This window comes from Daucus carota, chromosome 1 (assembly GCF_001625215.2).
Source record: "Daucus carota subsp. sativus chromosome 1, DH1 v3.0, whole genome shotgun sequence".
In the NCBI taxonomy this organism is placed as follows: domain Eukaryota; kingdom Viridiplantae; phylum Streptophyta; class Magnoliopsida; order Apiales; family Apiaceae; genus Daucus; species Daucus carota.
Window position 1 is genome coordinate 43,699,754 of NC_030381.2, and position 14,197 is coordinate 43,713,950.

General features: G+C 41.7%; 2 protein-coding genes across 7 annotated transcripts; one reads left to right on the forward strand and one right to left on the reverse strand.

The window, feature by feature from the left end:
• Positions 1-872: 872 nt before the first annotated feature.
• On the forward strand, positions 873-4,169 carry LOC108204188 (uncharacterized). Its single transcript, XM_017373509.2, has one exon. The coding sequence runs from the start codon at positions 873-875 to the stop codon at positions 4,167-4,169; it is 3,297 nt and encodes a 1,098-aa protein (XP_017228998.2).
• Positions 4,170-5,341: 1,172 nt separating this feature from the next.
• Positions 5,342-11,084, reverse strand: LOC108204282 (uncharacterized). 6 transcript variants are annotated; one of them, XM_064085475.1, is made up of 4 exons: positions 10,620-11,078; positions 10,448-10,519; positions 6,244-6,788; positions 5,342-6,138 (listed from the first exon to the last, which is right to left on the reverse strand). In XM_064085475.1, exons 3-4 carry the CDS (start codon positions 6,751-6,753, stop codon positions 5,515-5,517), a joined length of 1,134 nt encoding a protein of 377 aa, XP_063941545.1. In that variant the 5' UTR covers positions 6,754-6,788; positions 10,448-10,519; positions 10,620-11,078; the 3' UTR covers positions 5,342-5,514. The 6 variants fall into 6 exon arrangements, with proteins under 6 accessions (XP_063941545.1, XP_063941540.1, XP_063941546.1 ...); XM_064085470.1 differs by having other exon boundaries at positions 10,448-10,507; positions 10,620-11,073; XM_064085476.1 differs by lacking the exon at positions 10,448-10,519.
• Positions 11,085-14,197: the final 3,113 nt, after the last annotated feature.

The following is a 14,197-nucleotide window of genomic DNA, read 5'->3' on the forward strand; positions in this document are numbered from 1 at the left end:
AACTATATTTGTAAGTTCATTACTTATTCCTGGACCTTCGTCTTTCCTATAAATAACTCGTATTCGAAGGTATTTTTTCCACCCCTTAGAGGCCTTACATATAATCTTTAAATTACTCCCTTAATGTTCTCGTATTTCGAGAGTTTGTAGAATTTTTAATTTTTTTTATATTTTGTGATTTTATGAAAAGTACATTTTTTTCCTAGAAAATCAAATGTTCGATCTTGAAAACCAAACTCACTGGTCGTAGCAAGTTTGGCTCAGTTGGAGTCCTACAATAGCTTCGTTCGACGAATCGATCAATGGAGGGATAACTTATACCACCTTATTCGGGTGATTTTAAATGTTGGGGTTGCTCCTGGAATCTGGGGCCTGGTCGACAAGTTTGCTTGATCTAAGACATCAATTGATTCTTTACTCGGTTGGCGAGCTTCGCTAGGTTAATGAGCGACTTGATTCTTGGCCATCATGTTAATCGGGAGGCAGGGTGTTTTGGTGACCTGGTCAGCTATTTTGATTTATGATTGGCAAACTCTTGTGTGTACAAATTATTTTTTATCCAAAATTTCGACGATTATGTATATTTTTCAAGTTGAACAATGTGAAATATATTATTATGTAGAAGATGTTCTGTTTATGGTACATATACAGTTTCAAGATCTCCCATAAAATAGTGATCCATATATAATTTTTCTTTGTATATATATATATATATATAATTTAATAATAAATATTCAAATAAAACTTATTGTTATATAACTCTATTAAAATATGTTATTCTATTAAAATTTGGTTGTGAAAAAATAAATAATAAATTTAAAAAGAACATTAAAAACAATCTCGTCCGTTTATAAACTACTGTCCGTTTAGTCATGGATGCCCGGATCCAACAAATGATCTCGGCACAAGAATTGACTAAGGTCGAAGCTGCGGTCGAAACCGAGTCTGTCCTGATCGAGAAAGACAACCCGGCAAGGAAAGTCAAAATTGGAAAAGGCCTGAATACCGTTTTTAAAGAAGAACTCATCCAATTACTTCGGAGCTACGCAGATGTCTTTGCCTGGAGCCCGGACGACATGCCCGGGTTGGACGAGTCACTAGCAATGCACAGCCTGGATGTGGACCCCAAGAAGAAACCAGTCAGACAAAAACGAAGAAATTTCGCACCAGAAAGGCAGAAGGCAATAGATGAGGAAGTTGGCAAATTGATAAAGGCGGATATCATCTGCGAGATCAAATACCCGGAGTGGCTAGCTAATGTAGTCATGGTAAAGAAAGCAAACGGAAAGTGGAGGATGTGTGTTGACTACACAGATCTGAACGCGGCATGCCCAAAAGACCCTTATCCTTTACCAAGCATAGACCAGCTTATTGATGCCACATCAGGACACCTGATGTTAAGCTTTATGGATGCCTTCTCCGGGTACAACCAGGTTAAGATGAACCCAGCAGACATAGCCAAAACAGCCTTCATAACCCACCGGGCAGTGTATGCCTACAAACTGATGCCTTTCGGGTTAAGGAACGCCGGGTCCACATATCAGAAAGCCATGAATGAAATTTTCAAAGATCAACTTGGAAGGAATTTGGAATGCTACGTCGACGACATCATCTCCAAATCCACTTCGGTCCCGGGTCACATTTCTGATCTCAAAGAATGTTTTGAAAACATGAGAAGGACTAAGCTAAAGCTCAACCCGGACAAGTGCACCTTTGGAGTAGAGGCTGGAAAGTTTTTGGGCTTTATGGTAAGCAACCGGGGTATCGAGGCCAACCCGGAGAAGATCAAAGCTGTACAAGAGATGCAACCACCCCGGACCCAGAGGGAGGTCCAAAAACTAGCAGGGTCCTTAGCGGCACTCCGAAGGTTTGTCTCCAAACTCGCTGAAAGATGTCTACCATTCTTTGAGTTGTTGAAAGGGGCAAAAAATCAGAAGTTAGTAGAATGGAGCCCGGATTGCCAAAGAGCTCTTGACGAAATAAAAGCATACCTGTCCAAACCCCCGATCCTGACAAAAGCCTTACCCGGAGAACCTCTCTATCTATACCTGTCAGCCGGACCCTTGGCCGTCGGGGCAGCCCTAATCAGGGAAGAAGCCGGACAGCAGAAGCCTGTCTACTATGTCAGCCAGGTCCTCAAAGATGCGGAGACCAGATACCCCAACTTAGAGAAATTTGCTTTCGCACTGATCACCGCATCCAGAAAGCTCAGACATTACTTCCAAGGAAGAGAAATCAGGATCGTCACAGACCAACCTTTGAGGAAAATCATCCACAAGCCAGACATCTCCGGGAGACTAGTAAACTGGGCGATCGAACTTAGCCAGTTCAGCCTAACCTTCCTACCCCGGACAGCAGTCAAAGCCCAGGTCCTGGCAGACTTTGTAGTGGAATGCAACTTCCCAGAAAACCAGTCAACTCCTATGGAAACCGAACCGGAAGCTCCAGTAGAACCCAACCCGGAGTCTTGGATACTCCATGTTGACGGCTCCTCAACAACCGAAAGGTCAGGAGCCGGGCTAATCCTGAAGAGCCCGGACGGGTTCACCATCAAAACAGCAATCTCTTTCAACTTCCCAGCAACCAACAATCAAGCAGAGTATGAAGCCCTATTAGCGGGATTGAAGTTGGTCCGGACCTTGTCAATCCGGAACCTCACCATCTACAGTGATTCCCAGATCGTGGTCAGACAGACCAATGGGGAGTACCTTGCCAAAGACCCGATCCTGACCAAGTATCAAGCCTTGGTGAAAAACTACCTTACCCTGATCCCCGGATGCAAGATCTTGCAAGTAAACAGGGAAGAAAATGCTGAAGCAGACAACCTCTCCAGGTTGGTCCAAAATTCAGCAGACCTGGATAGCTCAGTCTATTTCGAGGAATTGCACAAGCCAACAATAGATCATGAAGAAATCTTTGAAATCAACAACGACCCTACCTGGATGACTCCCCTGATCAACTACATAGAAAAGGGAGAGTTACCCGGAGACAAAGGAAAAGCTCAAAGACTGAAGGCTAAGGCAGCCAAATTTTTTGTTGAGGGGGGGATCCTATTCCGACGAACTTACTCAGCCCCGATCCTGAAATGTATCGGTCCAGAAGAGTCCGAGTACTGTCTAAGAGAAGTCCACGAAGGAATATGTGGAGACCACATGTCGGCCAAGAGCTTAGCCCACAAAATCATCAGACAGGGATACTACTGGCCGACTATCCACCAGGATGCAATGGAATTTGTGAAAAGATGCAAGAACTGTCAACTGTTCAGCAACGTGCCCCGGGTAAGCCCTGTCCTACCTTCTTCAGTTTTATCCCCAATCCCGTTTGCCGTATGGGGGATAGACATCATGGGACCTTTTCCCCGAGCTAAGGGAGACCTAAGATACCTGCTTGTCTCCATTGATTATATGACTAAGTGGGTCGAGGCCAAGGCAATGAGAACAATCAATCAACAAGACGTCATCCGGTTCATGGACAACATCCTGATGAGATTCGGGTTACCAAGAGTCCTGGTCTCAGATAATGGACCCCAGTTCATAGGGTCGGATTTTGAAAGCTACCTGGCTGAAAGAGGCATCAAGCACAAGAAGTCTTCAGTCGCCTATCCTCAAGGAAATGGCCAGGTAGAGGTCACCAACCGGATCCTCCTGAGAGGAATTGAAAAGAGGCTAGAAGAAAGCAAGAACAAATGGCCAGAAGAATTACCACATGTTCTATGGTCATACCGAACAAGTCCCCGGACAAGCACCGGAGAAACCCCTTTCAAATTGGCCTATGGAACTGAGGCAATGCTCCCAATCGAAGTCGGGTCACCTTCCCACAGAGCGATCAACTTTGATGAAATTGCGAATGAAGAAGGACTCCGGGTCAACCTAGACTTGGTAGACGAGGTCCGAGACCAAGCAGTCGCAAAGATGGAAAAGTACAAAGAGAAGACCCGGGATCACTTCAGCAAAAAATCCCGGGTTAAGAATTTTCAAACAGGAGACCTGGTCCTACGAGACACCGAAGCCTCTGATCCAACCAACACTGGCAAGTTGATGCCTAAGTGGGAAGGCCCCTACAAAGTCAAAAAAGTCCTAAGGCCGGGCACCTACAAATTGGAGCATATGGACGGGTCAGAAGTACCCAACACCTGGCATGGTCTTAGGTTGAGGAAGTTCTATCAGTAAAATCAACGAGAAGGAAGGACCCTAGAAGACAGCAATATATCCCTAAAAAGCAATCATGTACTTTTGATCATTATCAAAGCTGTATAATCTTCTGAATATCAATGAAGACAATGAAGTATTTTGCTACTAATGAATTTCACCTATTATTTTACTTAGAAAATTTCTAAGGCAACCAAAAACATATAAAGCAAACAACCCGGGTAAGAATTGCCCGGGTCCACCCATTTCACTTGCTTGGAAAAAATTTCTAAGTACAAACATGTACAAAACAATCAACCCGGGTAAGCATTGCCCGGGTCCATCCATTTCGTCTGCTTGGAAAAAATTTCTAAGTACAAACATATACAAAACAATCAACCCGGGTAAGCATTGCCCGGGTCCATCCATTTCGTCTGCTTGGAAAAAATTTCTAAGTACAAACATATACAAAACAATCAACCCGGGTAAGAATTGCCCGGGTCCATCCATTTCATTTGCTTGGAAAAAATTTTCTAAGTACAAACATGTACAAAACAATCAACCCGGGTAAGAATTGCCCGGGTCCATCCATTTCATTTGCTTGGAAAAAATTTCTAAGTACAAACATGTACAAAACAATCAACCCGGGTAAGAATTGCCCGGGTCCATCCATTTCATTTGTCTGGAAAAAATTTCTAAGTACAAACATGTACAAAACAATCAACCCGGGTAAGCATTGCCCGGGTCCATCCATTTCGTTTGCTTTGAAAAAAAAAATTTCTAAGTACAAACATGCACGTTTTATTAAACTTGGAAAAGTTCTAAGCATAAAAAGCAAAAGAAAACATACAACCCGGGTGGACGTTGCCCGGGTCCATTCAACTTGGAAAATTTCTAAGTATAAAAAGCCAAAGAAAACAACCAACCCGGGAAGACATACCCGGGTCCATCCACTCAACAATTTGACTTGGAAAAATTCTAAGTATAAAAGCCAAGAAAAAACAGCCAACTCGGGAAATACCTACCCGGGTCCATCTGCGCGATCATTTACTTAGAAAAATTTTCTAAGTACACAACTATGTAAGCAACCAACCCGGGCAGATGTTACCCGGATCCACCTGATTCACATTACTTAGAAAAATTTCTGAGTACAAAACTATCATAAGCAATCAACCCGGGTACGCATTACCCGAGTACACCTGTATAAAACAATATACAAAGCAAACGAAACCATTCATAGGCAAACATGACAAGAGAATATTTCATAGGAAATAGCAAGAGCAACAATACATAAACCAGGATCTACATAGACCCCGAACAAATATCCAAATCCAAGCAGAGAATTCAGCCTTACAAATGATTGTGTTTCAAAACAAGGGAAAAGAAACTAAGCAGAGGGAATATCATCAGCAGGAGGATCATCGGCAGGAGTCTCATCGGCCAGGGGTTCCGAGTCGGCAGAGGAATCAGAATCCACCTCCTGATTCGGGTCAACATAAGGCTCGGGCTCCCCCTCGCCTGCAGAAATCTTGTTCTTTGCAGCAATATAAAGGTCGATAAAACTCTGGGCATTGGCGGCCGGGTCCGTCTTGATGTGCTTTTCAGCCACTGTCCAACAGCGCATGACTTCGGCGGCTGCAGCCTTCGCCAAAGCATCTGCATAGGCTGTGGATTTCTGAAACTCGGCAACGACCTCTTCAGGAGCCCTCCGGGTTTCCAGCTGCAACTTCAGATCCGCAATCTCCTTCTCTAACCCGGACACCTTCTTCTCAGCCGCATCCGCCCGGACCTCAGCATCCTTAACCCTCTGCCCGAGCTCAGCCTCCTTAAGGGCCTCAGCTTCCTTGACCCGGGTCGCCATACTTGACTCCAAGACCTCCCTGGCCGACCTCTCCATATCCCGACTCTTCTCCAACTTTGCAACCTGGGCCAAAGTGGACGCTGAAAACTCCCTCTCTTTCTTCAACTGGTTCAAAGCATTAGTATTGAACCCGGCCAGACGGCCACCAAGCTGAAAACCAGGGTTTCAGAACAAATCAGAAAATAAAAAATGAGAGAAGGAGGCACAAACAATACAAAGGGAGAAAAACAAAAAGAAAGAGAGTCAAAACATTACCTGGCCCCAAAGATTCCCAATCTCTTTGAAATTCTCCACCAGACCCTCTTCGCCCATCACTTCCCAGTCCTGGTCCGAAGGAAGCTCGGACATCAACCCTATAACTTTCTTCACCGAGTATTTCCCAAACTCGGGCTTCTTCACCTCAGATACCAGCCCGGTCTCGCCCTCAGCATCCACATCCACATCAAGGACCTCAATGGCCGATTTCCCCGGGTCTGCACTTCCAACCCCAACAGCTTTCTTCACATGGGAACTTGGCTTTCTTTTCTTCAACCTCGGCTGAAGATCCGGACTCTCTACCCCCAGCTGGTCAGCGCCAAGCTCCGGATCCTCTACCTCCAGGATAGGATCCGGGTTGGCACTGGAGGTACCCGTACCCTCTGTCTCCTGCCGAGATGACCCGGATTCAGCTTTCTTTTTCGCGGACTTAGATTTTGGAGCCGGCTTAGGAAGGACGTGAGCCGCCCCCAAGCTCTTCAGATGGGCAGCAAATGAATCACTTGCCATTTCTTTCCACAAATCCGGGTCGAAGTATGGCAAACCTGAAACAAGAAAGAAGCACCCGGGTCAGAGACAACATAACATATAACCAAGACAAAAATTGGAACAACAAACAGGTAAATTCCTAAGTACAAACAACAGAGACAACCCGGGTGAAAAACACTACTTACAGCCATATCCATGCAACTTATCGTGTTGCATAAACAAATCCCGGGTCAATTGGGACCCGAGGCAACCACAAAACTCACGCAGCTGTTCCCGGAATGCACCTGCAGCACCCGGAGCCCCAAAATCCGTTCTTACCTGCTTCTCGTCAGAAACAATGTAGGGCATAAAAGCCAGGTCCAAACCTTTCAGCATAAGAACCTCCCCATTCCAGCCCTTCAAAGAGCTTTGATGCATGACCGGGCTGACGAAACCGGCTCCCAAACCAAGCTCTTTAGAGCGAAAACGCAGCTCATAAAGGGGCTTCACCCCGGACTTTTTGAATTGGAACAGCATATGGAAAAGTTTGAGAGTCGGATAATAATTCTTCTTATTACAAGCAGCCAGAAACCAGGTCATCCACTTAATGGCATTGGGAGTGAGCTGCATCGGGGAACACTTGAACTCGTATTTACACAAATGCTTAAAAAAGACGTGCCACCTCGGATTCCACCCGGATCTGAGATGCTCCATCCATACTGGAACAAAACCATCAGCCGGGCGATGATATATTCTCTCCCCGGGCTCAGGCCATCTCCACTCAACGTCAGAAGGGAGCTGGAATGCCGCCCGGATCATCTTATCTGCTACGTCCTCGGGCATCTCCTTTATGTGATCTCTGAGGGGAAAAGGAGCCCGGGCAACAGACAACAACCTAAACCTATGATCAAAATCCCCTTCGTCGTAAGGAGCCAACGGACCACCCGGGTGTTTGGATCGATAGAACCCGGCCATATTGGTGTAAAAACTCTTCTCCTCGACAAGAGGGGCCTTGACGATAAAGAAGGATTTAGAATCACACCACATGCCTTCCGGAGACATGATCACCTGCCGCCCAACAGCCTCCTTAACTTTTTGAAACTCAGAAATCACTCCAGAAGACGAAGCCTCCTTTTCCGACATTTTAGCCCGGGCTCGCGCGGCAAGGGTCTGAACTTCGTCGGATTCAGTATCGCTAGAGAACTCCCCGGGGACGGCCGAGTAAGCAACAATCTCTTGTCTTGGCCTTTTAGAGAGGCGGACCCGGGCACGATGAGCAAGGGCGTGAAACCCGTCTGATTCACTATCACTGGAAGACTCTTCAAAAACCACCGAAGGGATCCGGACCATAGACCTAAATAAAGAAGCAATCCGGGTCAATTTTAAAAGAAGAAAATTTACACAAGTTGTTGCAAGTTTTATTTAGGTCCGGATCCCAGCCTAATTCTATGTGGAAGACATACCAAAGGGGAAGCAAAAAACAAAGTACAACACGAAAGAGCTACCCGGGTCCAACACACACTACAACAATACACAAACCCTCACAAAGAATGAAGACTACCACAACACCACTAAAGCTACCCGGATACACCAGGAAAACACACAAAAATCCTAAGCGTGCCTACCCGGCCCTCTTCTTCTTTCAAATCCATGTATGGCTCCTATATGTACACCCGGGTCCTATATGCCTACCACGGCACAACCAAACTCCAACAAAATCCCCAAGCACGAAAACAAAGTAACCCAAAACCCCTACCCGGACCTAAAGTACATACCCGGGCGAATACACTCGCGACTTGCAAACATCCAAAACAGCCATGTCCTAAATCTACCCATCGGGTATAACTATGTGACCCGGGTCCAGTTCAAATCACTAAAGGATCCCAAACGCCACAAACATTTTCACAGAAATTTCAAAACAAAACCAAGAATCAAAACTCAAACCCCCAGCCGTTATACACTCACAAATACATATATACACAAAAGTTCAAGAGCGCAATCGACCCAAAACCCAGACATCGACACAAAAACAAAACCACACGCAAGACGAAACACAAGAGACGAACAAACATAACCAAAATCAGATTCACACAGCAAAATAACGATGGAAAGAACAACCAAAAGCAAACATTTTAAAAGAGGAACTCATGCAAATAGCAGCAGCACGATGAAAGGAAAAGAGCGAAGAAAGAGAAAGGAAACTTACCGGAATTAGAGAACGGAAACGGAGAAGAAGAACCGACGGTGAAAAAGACTTCGGCGAGAAGAAACAACCAACAAAGCACTCCAAAGCAGTTGTGAAGAAAAAATGGCAAGAATGAAAAATGAAGGAGTTAAAAGGGAGGACTGTATTTATAACCGTACTGCTAGGCCACGTGGCAATCTCCTATTGGCTGTATAACAATTATTACAGCCGTTTACAATTTACTTCTCCTCAAAAGACGTGTCGGTGCAACTCCCGAGACACGCCACCCGTCTGAATTCCACACATCTCGACCGTTTCGCCATCCCTCGACCCGGACTACTGCCTTACCCGGATCCGCAAAAACGGAGGAATAGCTGGCCGATGAGAACCACTCAACCCGGGCAGGATGGCGAAAGCGTAAAACCTCCGCCCCCACCCGGGTCTACTCAGAATGAGGGAGCAAACAACTCATATATCCACCCGGACTGGTGGGCAACAGCAAACAACTCACATATCTACCCGGACCGGGGGGCAACAACAAACCTCTATGTCTACCCGGATCCACTCGGCCAAAGCAACAAAAGCAGGAATCCCACTCTACTCCCTCACATAGAAGATCTATATAAGGGAGTGGGGGGCAAATGATATGGAGTAACCCGGTTAACCATGGTCCTCGGAGAGAGCGCAGTATCCCAGACCCTACTCGAGTACATTCACCCGGGTTAGGAATAGGACCCGGGTACCCCCTAAACACACCCCTCGACCGGGGTCCAATCTTGTACCAGCCGACACTTGCTGCACAAGGCACAGACTGACACAATAAAGACAAATGTAACGGTCAACTACTGGCGATAGAGACAAGCCAGGGAACATTCCAAAATACTACTCCTACGCTGACACCTGGACACGTGTAGGGGATCGAACCCCTACACGTGTAGGACCAGGATCCAGGTACGCACCCTTAAACCCTAATCCTTGGCCTATAAATAGACCAGGGATCAAGAGTCTAAGGGTAATTCTCTCTACACTCATTTTGCACACACTTACACTCAGCATATACTCAAACACTCTCAGCCACCAGCAACCACCAGCCACACACCTTCACCCACCACACATAGATAACACTTTCTCTAGTCTTTATCCTTCCGAAACCTACGCTTACTCTCACGCCGGAGGCGCTTTGGGGCAAAACCCCCCCGCCGGCGTTGTTTTGTAGGCTCCCATCCAGCAGCTACACCGCAGAACCGTCATCCACGGCGGAGGAAGGACCGGGATCGGAGATTGGCGTTATCACCTAACTGTATATATACCACAATAAGGGTAAAGACTTTTTCCTAATTGCTGTTAAACTCCTCTTCACGGCAGGAACGCTCCAATCAAATTTACGGGTTCAGTTTTTTATCATCAAGAACATTACTTATCATTTGTACATTTAACAGAAATTCATCAGCAAACAACGAATACATCAATAAATAATTAAACAATCACAAAGCTAAACCCTAGCTGATCAATCGAACCTAAAAAGATAAAAATTATAAATAAATACAGTACCTTTTGTTGATTTGAGTCGTTAATTTGGGCCATAATCGCAAATCTTCAACGAAATAATCTCTGAATCGAAAACTAAAAAATTGAATTGCGTGGAGTGCTCGAGGTTTAACGAAAATAATACAGAAAGATGCGAAAACGATGAGTTGTATGTATAGATTAAAATAGAAAATACCGTATATATAGGCAGGCGTTGTAGATGTAGATAACCGGCACGGAAGTCGAGAAATGGGGTGAAAGCGTGTAGATGAACGTTGACGTCGGTTAAGCTTTGGTAGTTGAATACTTCGTCACTAAGAATATAGAAGTTTCTAGGAGGCGCGTGAGGGAGGCATGGATGGATTGCGACATAAATTGGGTTTTGCAAGGTGGCATAACGGTATTGGATGGACGCCCAACAAATCTAATTAGATAATTTTCCATTTTAGATTTATGGACAGCCTGCTCTTCATTCAATTTACTTTACTAAGTATAATTACTAGAGATGGGCATTCACCCGCCCCGCTCGACCCCGATCCGATCCCCGCCCCGTTCGGGTTGGGGATTCGGGGAATTTTTCAAGGGCGGGGCGGGGATCGGGGAAAGTTCTATAAAAAATTCGGGGATCGGGGCGGGGTCGGGGATTGGTGTCTCCCCACCCCGATCCCCGACCCCGATTATATATATATATATATATAATGCTAAATATATTATTTAGAATAGATAAGCTTTATAATATAATTAAAATTAAAATATAATCTTTATTTTTATTGATTGATTATAAATATATTATAATATAATATATTTAATAATATTAAAATGTCGTTTAATTATATTATAAATCAATTGTAATATGATTTGATGTTCAAATATAAGATAATATTATTTTATTAGTATATTAGGAGTTAGTAGTTTGTTTTTTTATTAAAAAATATATTATATATTATAAATTATTATGTTTTTATTAAAAATAAAATTTCCCCGACTCCCCGCGGGGATCCCCGTTCCCCATTCGGGGCGGGGATCGGGGAGAAAAATAATCCCCGTTCGGGGTTCGGGGCGGGGTCGGGGAGGGGTCATGAATTCGGGGATCGGGTTCGGGGATAGCACTCCCCGCCCCGAAGTGCCCCCGTGCCCATCCCTAATAATTACTCCCTCCGTCCCAGTCATTTCTATACAGTTTCGTTTTTGGGATTTCTCATCATTTCTATACATTCCTAAAATAGCAACTTTTAATAATATAAAAAACTATTACACCCACTATTTTCTCCCACTATCTCCATTCTATAATAATAAAAACACTATTACACCCACTACTTTCCTCCACTATCTCAAATCTATTATTGAAAATAAATAGGTCCCACCACTTTACCCACTTTTCATCCAATTTTACTCATTTCTTACACTTTTTCTTGGTCTCCGTGTCCAATCCCAATGTATATTATTCATTGGGACGGAGGGAGTATGTTTTATTTAGATTCAAACAAATATAATTTAAAATGTATAAATGATCTATGTCAACTATAATTAATACTAAAATTTGTGAAAATAATTAATTTGATGATTGGGTCAAAATATTAAAATAAGTGATTGAAAAATCAAGGAGTATAAGATATAAGAAGTATTGTATAAAAATTAAATTAATATTTATTAGATAATATTAAATAAATTTATATGTATAATCAATGTTAAGAAATAAGGAGATAGAATTAGTTGAACAATAGAATCAAAGATGAGAAAAATTAGTGGAGGAAAATAAAAATATATAATATAATACTTAATAACGAGATTTAATTAGAAATGACGTATAAGAATATTGATGTCATCCATTTAGTGAGAGGTTGATAATTTAAAAATAACATTGAAATCATGAAGTTAAGTCTGGTTCAATACAATAAAAATTTGTTGAAATTTTTTCTTGATTGTATTCACAAATAATAGACAAAGATATAAAGATATTTTAAAGTGAACATAAGATAATTATACAAGAGCTTTCAAAATTTCAAGTGGATTTATCCACCAAGTAGATTTTATAACTTTTTTGTGTTTGAATAACACAACTACCTATAAGAAAACCAAGAAAAGGTTTTTACAAGATATTTCTCTAACAGTTCTAAGTTCGATGTTTCTTTTCGTATAAAATAGATACTACTGTAAAATGAATTACAATACTTGCTTATATATCCTGAGTTTATATTTTTTTTCTTTACAGAAATAATTAACTTCTTATTAATAATAAAAACCACAACCCTACTCAAATATTTGCTTACATATTCTTGAAAATATTTTTCTTGTTGACAAATTTATTTTTCGAATACTCTCGTGTAGATACAAATAGCAAACTCCATTTAATAAACTAAGTCTACATTAAGCTTGACTTTCAAAATAGATCATATTGTTCTGATCGATCAACGATGTGATTGTTGTCTTTTTTTCTCTTATGTACATGTCAACCGATGTCAATTAGACATAGATAAATCAATCATCAGTCGTTGATAGCTTACTTGACTAGCCGTTGTAGATTCTTTTATTATCAATTGATAGTTTGTCTTTATTAGTTGTTGAAGGGTTAAAAAATTAATTGATAAAACTTTATTTATATTTCATTGATAACTTAGATTTAGTTGTTGATATTCACTTTACTTAAGTAATTATCATGACTTAAAAAATTTTATAATTTGACATGTCAACTACACATCTATTGATAAATCAAAAAAGTATATTAGTTGATCAACTTATTCAGTTAATTACTAACTTGTAAAGTACCTATTTTGTTATAATACCACATCAGTTGATGATAATTGATCAATGAATACTACATATAATATGCGATCAATTGATTGGCTGGATTTACTTAAGCAAAATTACGTTAATTATATTGACTAATAATCAAGACCAACATATTTCCAACAACTATATTTGTAAGTTCATTACTTATTCCTGGACCTTCGTCTTTCCTATAAATAACTCGTATTCGAAGGTATTTTTTCCACCCCTTAGAGGCCTTACATATAATCTTTAAATTACTCCCTTAATGTTCTCGTATTTCGAGAGTTTGTAGAATTTTTAATTTTTTTTATATTTTGTGATTTTATGAAAAGTACATTTTTTTCCTAGAAAATCAAATGTTCGATCTTGAAAACCAAACTCACTGGTCGTAGCAAGTTTGGCTCAGTTGGAGTCCTACAATAGCTTCGTTCGACGAATCGATCAATGGAGGGATAACTTATACCACCTTATTCGGGTGATTTTAAATGTTGGGGTTGCTCCTGGAATCTGGGGCCTGGTCGACAAGTTTGCTTGATCTAAGACATCAATTGATTCTTTACTCGGTTGGCGAGCTTCGCTAGGTTAATGAGCGACTTGATTCTTGGCCATCATGTTAATCGGGAGGCAGGGTGTTTTGGTGACCTGGTCAGCTATTTTGATTTATGATTGGCAAACTCTTGTGTGTACAAATTATTTTTTATCCAAAATTTCGACGATTATGTATATTTTTCAAGTTGAACAATGTGAAATATATTATTATGTAGAAGATGTTCTGTTTATGGTACATATACAGTTTCAAGATCTCCCATAAAATAGTGATCCATATATAATTTTTCTTTGTATATATATATATATATATAATTTAATAATAAATATTCAAATAAAACTTATTGTTATATAACTCTATTAAAATATGTTATTCTATTAAAATTTGGTTGTGAAAAAATAAATAATAAATTTAAAAAGAACATTAAAAACAATCTCGTCCGTTTATAAACTACTGTC

Bases quoted from the DNA above. Each gene is read 5' to 3' on its own strand.
- LOC108204188 (XM_017373509.2), top strand. From the start codon at position 873: ATGGATGCCCGGATCCAACAAATGATCTCGGCACAAGAATTGACTAAG.
- LOC108204282 (XM_064085469.1), bottom strand. From the start codon at position 8,061: ATGGTCCGGATCCCTTCGGTGGTTTTTGAAGAGTCTTCCAGTGATAGT.